This window comes from Boleophthalmus pectinirostris, unplaced genomic scaffold (assembly GCF_026225935.1).
Source record: "Boleophthalmus pectinirostris isolate CB_2022bp ecotype Guang Dong unplaced genomic scaffold, ASM2622593v1 HiC_scaffold_15, whole genome shotgun sequence".
Lineage (NCBI taxonomy): Eukaryota > Metazoa > Chordata > Actinopteri > Gobiiformes > Gobiidae > Boleophthalmus > Boleophthalmus pectinirostris.
The window spans coordinates 19,095,713-19,110,555 of NW_026571070.1; the positions used below are offsets into that span (position 1 = coordinate 19,095,713).

At 41.2% G+C, this 14,843-nt stretch overlaps 1 protein-coding gene across 1 annotated transcript; it reads left to right on the plus strand.

Annotated features, from left to right (window-relative positions):
- Window positions 1–1,209: 1,209 nt before the first annotated feature.
- skida1 (SKI/DACH domain containing 1) lies at window positions 1,210–5,786 on the plus strand. The gene has a single exon (XM_020925739.2). The coding sequence runs from the start codon at window positions 1,541–1,543 to the stop codon at window positions 3,824–3,826; it is 2,286 nt and encodes a 761-aa protein (XP_020781398.1). The 5' UTR covers window positions 1,210–1,540; the 3' UTR covers window positions 3,827–5,786.
- The last annotated feature ends 9,057 nt before the right edge of the window (window positions 5,787–14,843 follow it).

Below are 14,843 nucleotides of genomic sequence, written 5' to 3' on the forward strand. Positions count from 1 at the left end.
CTAATATTCACTTTAAATGGTCCACGTTGACGCAGCACTCTCTCTATGCACAATTCTGCATATCTGACAGGGCGCGTGTGTTTCTCATACGCGAGGTGCTCGTGACAATAGCGGGTATTTATTAAGAGAAGCTATACTCATATCCACATAGTGTTGTGAGCCTAAAATAAGAGAACAAGCAGTATACAGCCTAGACGCTCGTGAAACTAGTCCAGAGATCTGGACTGAAAAAGACTCGATGGAAAAATAAAGTGTCTATTGGAGATCGTGAAAATCTGTTATGTTTGGCTTTTGAATAGGGCGAAAATGTAAATTATTGTTACAGACACGGTCTCCAAAATCCCGAGTATTAAGTGTAGCTAAAATGCGTGTAGCCTATTGTGTGGGAATAGTAGGCTAGTTCTGTAGGCTACCATTGTTTTACTAAAGGGTCAGGCAAAGGCTAAGCGATGCCAAATAACACTGCGTTTAGGTAAGGGTAAGTCATTTATTTCCAAACGCCCAATTGCACTTTTTAGCACTAAAATTCTTTATTGTCGACGTTTGCCTTATGGTGTGAAAGACCATGTGTGAAGAACCAATAAGCGAGAATATGTTATGATGAGCAAAAGAAAGATGTTCAATTTTACAGTTGTTGGAAAAGAATCCTAAAAAAGACAGAGCAGATCATTTATCAAAAACCTCATAACTGTTTGGGGGAAAAATAAAAAATAAAATTTACAAACATGAAAACATAAAGCAGTAGTTTAGGAACGTATCAGTATCCTATTGGTGATTTGGATTGCATGGAGCAACACGATGCACTTCTGTAAATAATTTAAATAAGACAAAAAATTAGGGAAAAATATTACACTTCGGCTATTAATCTGAGCATTTTTTAAATTATTTTTCACAGGAAAAGAGGTACAGTTATTTAACATTGTAATGGTGGTGTGAGGGAAGAGGTGGAGATGTGATATCCTCTTTTGTTGCATCACCTGTCAGCGGCGTCCAATGGGCGTTCTCACCGCGGGAATTAATTGATGAAGGTGTCTCCAGACTCGTGCACCTCCCTCTCTGTCATTTTATTTGTGGCTGAACAGCAGCAGGAATAGCAGCTGCATTTTAGCTCTTCTTCTGCTTCTCTCTCTCTCTCTCTCTTTCTCTGCCTCTCCCTCCCTCCACCTCACAGCCCCTCTCTCTCCTCTCGCTATTTCATCTCTGTGACTGAAGCAGTGGTACACCTATAGCAGTAGTCCTGCTGCCGTCCACAGAGGAGTGGAGCGGGCAGAAACAGCACCAGGTAGAGACAGCACTCCAAGCCTGGGTTACGCGTCCGTCAGCATTCCTAAACCATGCCGGACCGCGGCAGGAGGCGACGCATGGTTGCTGTCGGCACATTAAACGCCGGTTGCTCCATTTAACGCTGCATGTCAAAGTTTGCAGTTTCATGACACAGCAGCGGCAGAGTGAGGACTTAAAGGTACGAGGAGGATGCAACTCAAATGGCTTTTCAGACTAAAAAGAGCGGACACGTGGATTAACAGTGAATAAAATCAAGATGGGAGACTTGGAATGTGGCTTTGAGGAAATGCAAGGAGTCAGGTTGGGATACCTGCTTATCAAAGGCAAGCAAATGTTTGCTTTGTCTCAGGTCTTCACCGACCTTCTGAAGAACATTCCTCGGACCACGGTGCACAAGCGCATGGATCACCTGAAGGTGAAAAAGCACCACTGCGACCTAGAGGAGCTCAGGAAGCTCAAAGCAATAAACTCTATAGCTTTTCATGCAGCTAAATGCACACTTATCTCGCGTGAGGATGTGGAGGCTTTGTATATCTCCTGCAAAACGGAGCGCGTGTTAAAGTCCAACAAAAGGAAAGCGAAAGTGGCATGTGCCCCCGAATACAAGGAGACACCCTCGGATCTCCGTCACACGGACGCCGAACTGTGGAAGCAAAAAGTTTGGTTTAGTTTGCACGGCGTCCCAGAAACGGTCGCGCGTCACAACAAACTGGGCAGAAGGAAAGAGCGCAGCGACTCCAAACTACCTCAATTTTACCACAAATCCACGGGGCGTGAACAGCGCTCAGTTGCTCGATCTAGTCATAAACACTTCAAAAACTATGAAAATGATAAAATAACAGGGAATCGTTTTGCTTGGAGCCAAAGGCATGGGTTTTTCCGGAGCTCTGTAAGCCGGCAGCCGGTTTTGTTTCAGTCCGCCATAGCGACTCAGACCAAGCACTCGCGCTTAGCCGGCGACCTACTTCACAAAAGGAAGAGGAGGCGCGAGGGGGGCGGCGGCAGAGACAGCACGAGACAACACTCGTGGAGCAGAAGCAAACAGGCGCACCACGTATCTCCTGTGCTTTTCCTTCATCCCAAAACCTCTGGATCTTCGTTTGGTAGTTTTCACCTCAGCCCAGAGTTTTACTTTGACCCTAGGCCACAACATTATCACCATGATCCCCATGGAAGTTTTCCGGAGAGCTACACCAGCGACACTGAGTCAAGCATTTACTCGGACAGGGACTACCAGGACTCCGACTTTGGCTCCGGTCTCTCTAGCACCAGCAGCTCCGACGAGGAAGAGGAGGACGAAGAGGAGTCTGAAAGTTCAGAGGTCAGCACCGACGAGGAGGACAGCTCATCTCAGTCAGACTCCAGCTCCGTCTCCAGCAGGGTCTCTGTTCAGAGCATTCGGTTCAGACGGGCCCGGGTCGGTTCTTTAGCCAAAACTCTCAACAAAGCACCTTTGGTCCTTCAACCAACCTTTCACTACAACAATCAGGACAAACAGCACAAGTCGGACCTCGTTGGCCCTTCCCCAAGTGACTTAAAATGCAATGAGGCTAAAAAAGACTTTGGACCTTTAAAACCACCAAAATTTACCCCACTTGTTCGGGCAGACAGTTTCTTCGCCGAATCCAAACCGGAAAAGTCTGATCCCAATAGGACAGTGGATAACCAGTTTGGGTTAAACCAGAGCAATTTCTTTCCAGGCTTGGTTAAAGCACAAGGACTTGTATCCACCAAAAATTCTCCACAACTGTGTGAACATAGTGACCAGGACAAGAGACCCAAATGTAACGAGAAAATAGATGAATTAAGAGTGCCATGCGTTAAAGTTTCAGCTAGTCCACTGAAAAAAATCAAAACAGAGACTGAAGAGCTTTTGGTCACTACTGGCCCCCAATCACACAGCGACAGGGCAAGTAGGACACCCCCCTTTAACATCCAAAATGTGAAAATTAAAGAGGAAACCTGCGATGACTATGAATACCAGGACGCAGTTGTTGGATGTAAACGTGATCTAACAGAAAGCCTGGAGCATGGAGAAGTTTTTAAAAGGGTAATCGAGGAGAGTTCTGATGTAGCCCCCACGTCCCCATGTGGCCCCCAGGAATGTAGAAGCACCCAGGACACGGCAGATGAGGGGGCGCGCTTGAGGACTAGAAACTGTAAAACTGTGGCGCTAGGGAAAAGACCTATGATTCTCAGAACAAAACAGAGCAGGCCCAAAAGTACTCCTTGCTCTTCAATATCATCATCCTCATCTTCTCGTTCCGAAGATACACAAGTGCTGGATATACCGAGCAGGCGTAAACGCAGCACTACATACACTGTAGTAGCATCTCCAGCAAAAATGCCTTTCAGTTTAATGGCAAATTTTCCGTCCACACCGTCTTTGGTTGTTGGCAGCGATGGGGATTTGTGTCCTGCTTACTCCCTGAACTCGTTGAGGGGCCTCCCCGGGCCTCCCCCTCAGTCCCACCCCGTGTGGAAGTGGCAGCCTGGCGGACACATTTTCCCTCCCCCACACGCTCAAAGAACGAGGAAATAGTCAAAAACAAAAGCTTGAACCATGGCTATAACCCGCCAGATCGTAGCTCCTGTCTGTGCGTTATGGGCTGTTCTTAACAGTTTAATTCATGTTTATTCTATTATTTTGTTGCTGTAAATGGAGATACATTCCACTTATGACAAAAGTTTTATTTCGGAAAAATGGAGTTTCAGAAAGCGCGCAGACGACTGAGACACCGATGATGGATCTGCTTAGAATCGAATAACTTTTTAAAATGCTACCAATCCTAAGCAATATATTTGTATGTATTTCTATTATGTTGTATTTACTTGACATGGCTTTTAAACGGCTTGACCTGGTGGATTGTATGTTGCCACTGCCAGATTTCACTGATGTGCTTTGTCTGAAAAGGGAAGAGGTTAACTCGCAGCGTTTCTGTGACCATTTTAATTCGAAAAGAGAAGCTTGTTTCATTATTTCGACTTTTCAAATTGTTTTTCATATGCCTATACGGCTGTCATTCTGGTTGAGCTGCGTAAGGGTTAAATCGTATGCTATACGATTCAAGTGGGTATGTCTGCGCGCTAACGCTTCACGTAAACTTCTCTAGAGGTTGTATGGTTTAGTTTGTGCCTCTAGACCCGCGCTTGTGTTTTTCCATGCAGTATTGTCAGGTTTATGATACAACTGCACTGCCTAGACATGACATATAGGCCTTATGTAGACTATGGACAATCACAAATAATAATCCTTACAAAGTACAAGCTTTCATTTCAATCGCCAATCATTTCCCCCGTTTGTACATGCCACTTTTACGCACCAATCCTGCGCGTAAAAGCGTGCCAAGGTGCGTCTGTGCTAATAAAGGCCTATGAAACAGGATTGGTAGCTACATAAAGAAAGACAGAACCAAAACAGCGTGGTACATCTTTTCTGAAAACTCTAAAAACACCCATGTAACAAAGCACTGCAGACACTGGCAGGCATTGCACTTTGTTGGGAGTCTAGTTTCAGTGTGAAAACACTGGACGGTGCTAGATCGTTTAATTGTTCAATCACCTACATTTTAAGCCTTAAAACCACACCACAAAGAAGGTGCTCCTTTAGCTTTCAGATATAGCCTAGCAGCTATTTGAATGTACGTAGTCCTACTCAAAAGCTGTAGCATCACCCTCGAGTCAAACGCACATATAGTGCACGTTTTAATGGCAGCCCTACGCTGTGCTAATTGTCAGTCGTTCTGCCTGCATGCAGCTAATGGCGGGCTAGATCACAACAAACCTAAAGCCCTCAATGATGTGAGTCTCCTAATAACGGCGTGTTCATTGTATGACTTGTAAAGGAGTATATGTATGAATTATAAGAATGTGTAGGCCTACATGATCCGCTTTAGAACCCCCACCCTTGACACTGAAGATAATTCATGACTTGAATTTTGATTCAACTAGTAAAAATCTCATATTTTGGAAGCAGTGCTAATGGCACGTAATAGCAGTCGAAAAAGAGGGGGATGCACATGAAGGGTCGAGGGGGAGTCTCTGTGTTGCAAGACTTCAACCTTTAATCCGCATGTCAAAAGCACAGGCTGCTCAGTATAAGAAGAGGAGGGATAGCCCGTGCTTCGCCCCCCTGACGTACCAACCTATTCTCACGCACGATTCACAAAGACCCGTTCGACGGATACGAGATGGTATAACGGCCTGGGAGGCCCTTTCCATCGTTAAGACAAATAAGTCTTTGGAGTAGACGCTATCAATGTAAACAATTGCATAGTGTAGCAGCAGCTCGGGGCCCTGCTCCCTCGTCCCTGCCCTTCTTGTTCTCTTTTGATAAAATACTTGAGGTCAGGTTTTTGACATGGATTTTTAGTCACTGGTTGTTTATATAAAACTGAATATTTATTTTTATGGATTTTCTGGGCTTTCCTGTTATGATTCTTGTTGTGAACTTATATAAAAGACATCTGCACTCGTATGGAAACTTGAACGGCAGATTTCTGCAGCACTTTCTTTTTAATTATCAAGCTTTCATTAAACGAGATTGGGTGTGAATTCATCCATGCCTCATTGTTTTTGTTTATGTGTGTTTATGAATGTGAACTAACCGGTCTGTGGTTTTAACTGCATATGACAAAAATATATATTATATTAATAATAATACATAGGCTACATAGTAAATTAACTGAAAGTCGTTGAAAGTTATATGTCAAAACTATATCAAAACTCATTTTGATGTTTCAGTTAGACTTCTTGAGGGAAAATGTAGCCTATTAGGTGTGCAATGCTCACAGTTAAAAGCTTGAAACAAACCACAAGATTACATGAGTTACGTGTGGGTTTTACAGGTATAGTCAGGTAGAAATATTCTGCATGTGAAGCTCCACGAGGGAAACCGCAGACTTCTACGCAAACCGCATTTCAGTGTGTTGCAAGCAGCAGTTTGAGTGACCTGATCAATCACAGACTAAAACAACAGTAAAAAAGTATAAGAAGCACGTTGGCAATGTGACACGAAAATGGACATATAACACTTAGGAGATATCTAGTTGAACAGACGGACATAAGGTGGCAAAACAGACCAACAAAACAGGGAAAAAAGTTTTGACCAGACCAACGCACCATGTTTGACGTTATGTCCCCCTGATTAATGGCACCGTGCGTTCTGTCCAGGCCAAAGCCCTGAGGTTGATAAGGGGAGCCGGGGCTGGCAGGCTGTCTGGCCCCGGCTTGACTGCTGGAGCCTGGAGGGGCCGGGCTGGGAGCAGAGACAAGCCATTATTCTGCTGCTGGCGTTTCAGGGTTAAATTCCAGTGCGGATTGGGAACCAGTAGACTGTAACTTCTATAGAATAGCGACAGAAAGGATATGAGGAAATGACTGCGTTGGGTCAAGAAAAAACAAAAACGTTATTAAAATGATGTTTGCACCACAGCGATATATTGGGGACCAAAATTATGGTTAATGCTGACGAACTAAGCTAACGCCTAGGCACAGCACTTTGCATTGAAAATGCATTGATCTTTGAGACAATCACAAACACAGAGACCGATAAAAGCTGTCAGGACGTTTTTATGTTTAATCTCTCAACTGTAAAACATTCACCCATCACAGAAGGTCACTTGCAGGCAAACTATATTTGGTTTTGAACATCCAGAGGAAAAACAAGCCACCACTCAATAAATAAACTGAGAACAAACTTTATGCGCAAGGATAATTGTTTAGACCAACGGTTTAGAAATGTAATGAAAAAAAAAAAAAAAAACTAACAAAAAATGAAAACAACCAAACAAACAGAACAGCCTATGGTGCGCTAAGTGTAAAGATTTGTTAGCTATGAGAGCGAGGGAGTGCTGAGTTACGCGTCTTTATTTTCAGATATATTTTCAATCCAGACTTGCAAATGGCAGCTGTATTGCGTATCTTATTTATCCGTAAAAGGTGCGTAAAGCAAATCTTTGTATTACAAACAAAACGGGTTCATGCACACTTAAAAATGTAATTTACATAAACCTTTTCCACAATCTTCAACACTGTTGGAAATTCTATTTAAACATAATGTAATTCTCATCTTTGATCGACAAATTTCATAAGCTCTTCTGTTGGTTTAACCTTGTCTTTACGTTCTCCCTTAAATGAGTGAGGTCAGCTACCCATAACATTAATATACTCCTACCAGTCATCTACCATCTATTATTATATCTAAATTATAATACTATTACAGTAGTTTTAAATTTCAATAGATATTCTGCAAATTTAGGCTATTTTCTGTTTGCAAAACTTTTTATTAGCCTAAATAAGCACGAAAAAACACACGTGAATTCTCTGCATTTGATCCTATAGACTATAGCAATTCACAATTAGTTTTAGATCAGGAAACAGCGGTGTCTCATCTGAGGTTTACACAGCACAACTCGCGCCAAACCCTGGGTCAGATCTTGCCATGGGTTCTGGAAACTCGTTATGACTGTGGATTAGTGAAAAAAACAATTGACCAGCATGCACAGTAAAGGCGACAGACAGTGTATTAAGGCTGTAAATTATTTTTAGTAAATGGCCGTTTTTCATCAGCGTGTGTAGTGTTTGTGAACGCGGTTAAAAGCGACCGCAGAGCCCGCAGGTCTGCAGTGTGCAGCAGGATCCAGATCCCGGGACCAGTGCTGGAGCTGAGGGGGAGGAAAGAGGGAGGAAAGAGGGAAAAGCAGCAGCGGAAGACTCGTGCTCAGTCATGGAGCTCAACTGCATTTGTAATGGCTTTTCTGCTCTGGACTAATGCAGATCCGTGCAGAGTAAGGGTAGCTATTAAAAAGTTTATTTCAATATATTATATCAACACATGTGACACATTCAACAAAAATCAATGAAGAATCCTAACTAAACAGGCTACATGAACTCCGGACAGATCTTTTTGGCCTATGTGCAACACAGACCTATTGTGTTTGTACTGCCTCGGGCTCCAATTAAACCTTATTATTTAAGCTTCTGAATAATGCATAAGCGTTTCCTAATTAGGCTATCACTTGTACATTTTTCAATCAAATACATTTTGTATTTTCATTAAAAAAAAAAAAAAAACTAAACAAACAAACGAAAATATAAATATAAATAGAGCCAATTTTTTACTCCACTATGACAAGTTTAAAAAACATATGTTATAACACATAACAAACAATTTAGATTAATAATTAAATGTAGCTTCAGTATGATCTCAGACGTACTGAACATATCTGAAATTACAGTAAGAAACACATTTGATGATACAAATATATGTGTCTAATTTTAAAGAAGCCTAGTATGAAGTTTGTGCAGATCACGCATTTTGCTCTAAAGATTAAAACATCTCAAAGTTTGAAGACAATATCTGGAAAGGTCCCTTTTTTTAAATGACAGGTCAGTTGAAAACATTACACACCATAGGGGGATTTGAACGCAGCCACAAGCAGCTGTGACCTATGACCTCTCATACCAGGGAGTTAGGAGCACAGGCAGCCTGGTCTGAAGCAGGGGATAAAAGCCACCAACACAGAAGCTCCTTAGACCAAGCCTGCTTAAATCCAACTGTTTATAATATCAGTAATATGAGAGCAAGAAGCAGCATTTTAATTGAAGTGTTAGGTGAAAATTCCTCACTCAGAGACACAACAGTGTCTGGATGTCTTTATTCAGGCCGCAGCTTGTTGATTATTGATTACACTGTCAGGATGGCTGCCTATGAGTCGACAGATTCTTACCTACAGCCCTTCGTGTGCAGTTAGTGCAATCTGTCAAAGTCAGACTAATGAAAAACACGGCCTGATGCTTTGCTGTAGGGTACGCAGGCAGGAGATATGATGTGTCAAAAGCAGGTCTGAGTGGACCAGCTCCTCCTTTCTGTTCTTCATGTGAACTTTCTTAAATTGGCTGAGTGAGAAATATAATAGGACTCTTTTTTAGGCTTTTCTGGGCTTTTGCCAGATAAAGTTACAAGTCCCACTTCTTTATATGGAGCATTCAGGACTTGGGACAAAGGGGAAAGCTGGGGACCCAAGCCTCATTGTAAGCAACTCATTTGAGCCATGGAGCCCTTATCTTTGGGATAAAAATAGAGGAACTTTGCTCCACATAACACCAGGTGTTAGCAGCATATGAAAGGTTAGATAATGATACAGAGAGAGCATTTTGATTTGGATGTTACTTAAGAGAGGAAATGGTAATGCATTTCCTATTACAACATTGTTACAATGCAAAAAATTAAAAATATAATTTTTATGTGGGCCTATGGGGAAAAAAGTATAATACATATTTAATGAGTTTAGCCTTTGTAAAATTATTATAATATGCTAAATATTCTCTCTCTCTCGCTCTCTCTCTCTCTATATATATATGTGTGTGTGTGTGTGTGTGTATATATATATATATATATATATATATATATAATATATATATATATATATATATATATATATATATATATATATATATATACACACACACACACACACACACACACATTAACAAATTCTGCTTACAGGTTCCCACTGATGCTAATAATTAAATGTTTAAAAAAGGTTTAAAAAAACAAAAAACAAAGATAGGCTAAGATGCAAGACGATAGATACAAACTTTAAATTCTAAATTGGAAAGGATCATCGTTTTGTTTTGTTTTTCTTTTATAAATGCAGCTACTCGGTAACTGATCTACTTTTTATGGTAGAGATTCAAAAAGAATTGTTCTGGTGTGTATTTTAAATCCGCTTTGTTTCAGTGATTATCTCGCTAAACATGTTTAATGCTGCATGTTTTGTCTATCATTGTTGTGGAGTAAAATGTATGACTGCTGAGAAGATCAGCACGTTACAGTGAATCCTCGTTAATAATTGGGTTTGATTGAGACTTGTTTGGAGTGTAACCAGAGCCCCCAAGCTTTCCGTCACGTGCCCCCGGGGAAACGAGCGCCAGAACGTTGTCAAAAGGCTTTTAAGAATAATTCACTTCAGTTTAACTTCAACGACGTGAAGAGATAACGCCATGAAACGTTCAGCAGCGAATTATGAGTTGAGTCACAATACAAATAAGATAGTAAATGACAGATTCAGCCGTGCTGAATTGGAGTTCAGAGCACGCTGAACAAGTCTGAAATTACTCAGTAAACTGTAGTTTATTAAAGAGGCAATACATTGATTATAATTTTCTAGCCACAGTGTTCCCTTTATTTGAAAAATAATTTTAGTTATTGGATAAGTGATCTGTACTAAAATTATGCGCAATTACACGCGGAGAATTGGCTTTTTTCAAAGGCAATTTTCAAAAGAAATATTTGGTTTGCTTATGAATTGCCTAAACACAAATAATATCTTTACTATCTATAAAACATTTAAACTCCTGCCTTCTCTCTCAGTGTCAGTGTTTTGAGCAAGAGACATAACTTAATTTCTTTAGTGTAATGTCTATTTTTAAGAGGACCTCAGGAAGAGTAGCGGCTATTAGCGGTTAATGGGGATCCTGTTAAAAAAGTAAACAATAACGCAGACACAAATCAGTTTTCTGGGAATTTATAATTATTCTGTAATCATTCATTGAAAAAGATGTGATCGAGGCGCATGAACCTAGGTAGACTAACAAATTGGGTGAAGGTGTTGACACCAGAAACATAGTGACGAAACACAGCTGATGAAATATTAGTTTCGATAGGCTAGCCTATAGCGAAATAAATAATTACAAACTATGAGATAAAGTTAGTCTTTCAAAAAGGAAAAATCCAGCTACTTTTACACAAAGTAAGCTAAAGGGTACATTTGTGTGACGTTATGACCTAAAGGGTACAGAAATACGAGGAGAACACTGAAGGTTTGTGAGCGTGATCAGTCACATTTCTTTGATCTGCTCTTTATTTACGATCACAGCAGATCACAGCCATATTCAGAAAATTATTTAATCCGTCTCATATTTTCACAGGCCACATCATCCTTATGAGAGAAGTTGCTTCATCACTTACAATGATACCCATGCTTTAAAATGCTCAATATATCAAACAAAAATAAATAAAGACGGGATTAAATAGCTCGTTCGTTTGATTCACGTGCCGGTCATTTCTGCATCGGTCTTCATTAAGACAACAGCGGAGCGGTTCACGCGCCTTTCTCTCTCATCTCCACGCGGCAGAGCGCATTGGTGCCGCGTGGCGCAGACCGGGCGTTATATAACACACTTTCCCACCCCGCGGGAGCATTGGCTATAGTTTAAGATTTCGTTGAACAGTGCGTTTGTTTAATGTGACACGGCGCGTGCTGTCCTCAGATCAAAGCGCACGCTTATCGAAATAAGCCGTTTATTCAAGCTCACTTGCGGCCCGTAAGGACTTATCACGCAGAGTTATGAGCCCGCGGTTGTGAGTGGGTTCCATCCAAGAGCAAAGAAATTGTCCACTTTCTGCACGGATCAGGTCTCAACACCGCGGTTAAGGAGACCCACAGAAAAACACCTGAATGATAGGACATTTTAATCAAATAGCCTATAGCCTACTCAATGGCAGAGCCATGTTTGGTCAATATAAAGCGTGCCATCAAAACACCAAACCAAAATCATAGGCTTGTGTGGAGTGGTGAAGCTATTTTGCGCAAAAGGCAACAATTATTTAAGTTTGATCATTTTTCTTACATAGAAACTTTTGTTTTGGACAGTTTATATGTGCGTAAAAAGTCTTTGGCAAAAACCGTATTGTTCAATATGAGATAAATCAAACCGACGAATCGAACCCGACAGGAGGGTATGCGCGTAGAGCGGGCAGAGAAAATGAATTTGATTACCCCCACGGTGCCTCTCTCTGGCACTGGCTACAGGAGGCAGATGTGCGGTCTACAAGCGCCCTCTGTTGGCCTAGAAAGCAACTACGTAGTCCTCTTAAAGGGGAGGTCTGGAGATCCGGAAGACGTTTTTAAGGTGGACCGCTGTTGTTAGCTGGCAAAGTGAATACGTTTTTAACAATGTATCTTAAATAAAAGATGAAAATTTACTTACACATAAGTGTGCCGATAAAAGATAGCATCTGTCAGCCACATACTCATATCAACTCATTATTATAATATGCCCCTTCAAGGAAACAATGCCACAAGACATCAGTCTCACACATGGAATTAAAGGGATATGTTGAGAGCAAGGATATATTTATTTTATGCTTTCTGTGTTAAATTGACTTTTGTATGCCTACCTAATTACAAAATCATCAGATTAGGAAAAGACTCGCATTGCCAGTTGCGCGCCACAGGCACCAGCAGCCTGGAGCAGCTCTTACTCTGTGATTGACAGCATGACTGGGGTTCTTCATTTTGATTCTTAGTGGCTTCAATGAATTTTGTTCCTCCATTATTAACCTATATATAACAGATGCTTAATGTAATCAGTGTGTTTAATGAAATAGCCGACAAACTGCCAAAACAAATGGGTCAGTCAATTTCCTGAAAGTATGTCAAAAACGGAATACAGAAATATGAGGCTAAATGTTGAAATGGTTTGGGCAACAGGACTTGACACGCACAACGGGATAACAACACTCAGCATGAACAAATATGGAAGTAGCAAATGCGCATTTATACTACATCCATATTTTAAAACAAGAAGCTGACCCAGTATTTAAAGCAGGTTTCATCAGAGTGATCAAAATCATGTGACCTATGTGATCTGTAGCCATCTATGTAGGCTGTGGCTAACTCGTTGCTTAACATTAGGAAGCATTAAACTTCAAAGTCAGGTGGTTAGACTATAGGCTACAAACCCTCTGCTCGTCATTGAATAAATTTAGGGTCTACCACGCTTTACGCTATCCATCCACAGTTAGCTTTTTGTTTGTCTAGTGTTCAGATTGTCTTCAGCTCCATGTATGTAGACTATAATTTATTGGGTAATATTTGACCCCTGCCCCTGCCTCCTCACGGCCATTAAATGCAAACAATCCCTGTGTTGAGAGTGTCCCACACCTTGCTTCCGTTGTGTTAGTTTATTCATGAAGAACTATTTCACTTGCGCAGGTGCAGTTGTTTTTAGTTTGAGCCTCGTTTCAGCCGCGGCCTTTCAGACACCCTCAGAGAGAGGAGACATGCGCCCCGGGTTTGCCTTTTCGGTGTGGAGCTTTCTCTCTCTTCACTTCAGTGCTGCAGTTTCCGTTCCCTCGGTGCGTTCCGTCGCAGACTCGTGGTTGTTGGGATGTGCCTCCGTCTGCAGCGGCCTGTGCCCGGACAGCCCCACGTACAGTGAATGGGGCAGCGCTGACCTTGACCCGGGGCACTGCTCTGCTCGCTGCCGAAGGAGAGGGTGAGTCAGGAGTGAATAAAACTTTACTAAGATGCTTCGTTGTTGTTGCGGTGTTACAAAAGTGTTAGAACTAAATGAAGTTAAATCTAGTAAATAGCCCAATTTCGCCACTTTTCGTTTGCTAATAACGCACACGCGCTTTTCTAAGGCACAGTGCAGCTCGTGCTGCTTCAAATGATTTTCCTATCCGCCATTACTGCGTTTATTTAAACTGTATTTTATTTGTTTAAAATTTGTCAAGATGGTCACAAAATAATCCGAACACACTAGAATACTAGGCGAATATGATAACCTCGTTCAGTACCCACCAAATGAAAGAACCGATTTTATTATCACGTCCTCGGTCTTGCCTTTCAGGTGCAGTGTGGCTGTAGTGAGCTCAGGAGGCTGTTACTGTGGAAATCAGGAGCTGTTGAGCTGTCCATCTTATGACTGTCCCAGCAACTCCCCCACACATGTCCCGGGACAACGGTAAGGCACATTCACAGAAGTTTAAATTTAATAAAGACAACACAATACAATTTATACCATACCATATAGCTACCATAATGGCAGAGCACACTAAAGTTAATCCAGTTCGTGAGTTTGAGACAAATAATTCCTTCCTTATTTGAAGGACGTATGTTTTGATAAGAACTACGTCATTGCTCTAACAATTAACTAGCTGCTGTAACTTGAAACCCGTGAATATTTTTTGTTCTTTTCTAGTAGAGTGTTCAGTGTTGTTTAAGATAACACAAAGGGATTAAAATTAACTTGAGTATATTTTTTATTTTTATGTGCATCTTATTTGTTTATCTCTAGTTTTTTTCTCTCTGAAGCATTTTGATCAATGTGTTTGTTTATGATTTAAATAAACAAAGCAGTTCTCAGTTCTTATCATAATTTCTCCTATTTTATTTTCAGGGTTGTGTTGCTGCCTGTTGGAGTGAGCAAAAGAAATGTGGGTCTGGACCAAACCTGCGGTCCCTTTTTGGAGAGGATCTGCCTCTCCATGTCTCCAGACTTGGTCTTTTTTGGCACAACCTTCACTGTTCATGTTTCTGGAAGCTTGGCTACACCTTTGAACCAGTCTTCAGGTCAGGTGTTAATTTCAGCATTAATTAACTACAACTGGATGTGACCCAGACTTGTTACAATATTGATTTGTCAGTTGCTGTATGTGTCTTATAGAGCTGAGCAAGTGAATGCAGATGTTTTTTGTTTTGTTTTTTTAGAAATAAATAATGCTTTTGAATTAGAATAAAAATGTAAGTTGTAGATTTTTTTAAAAA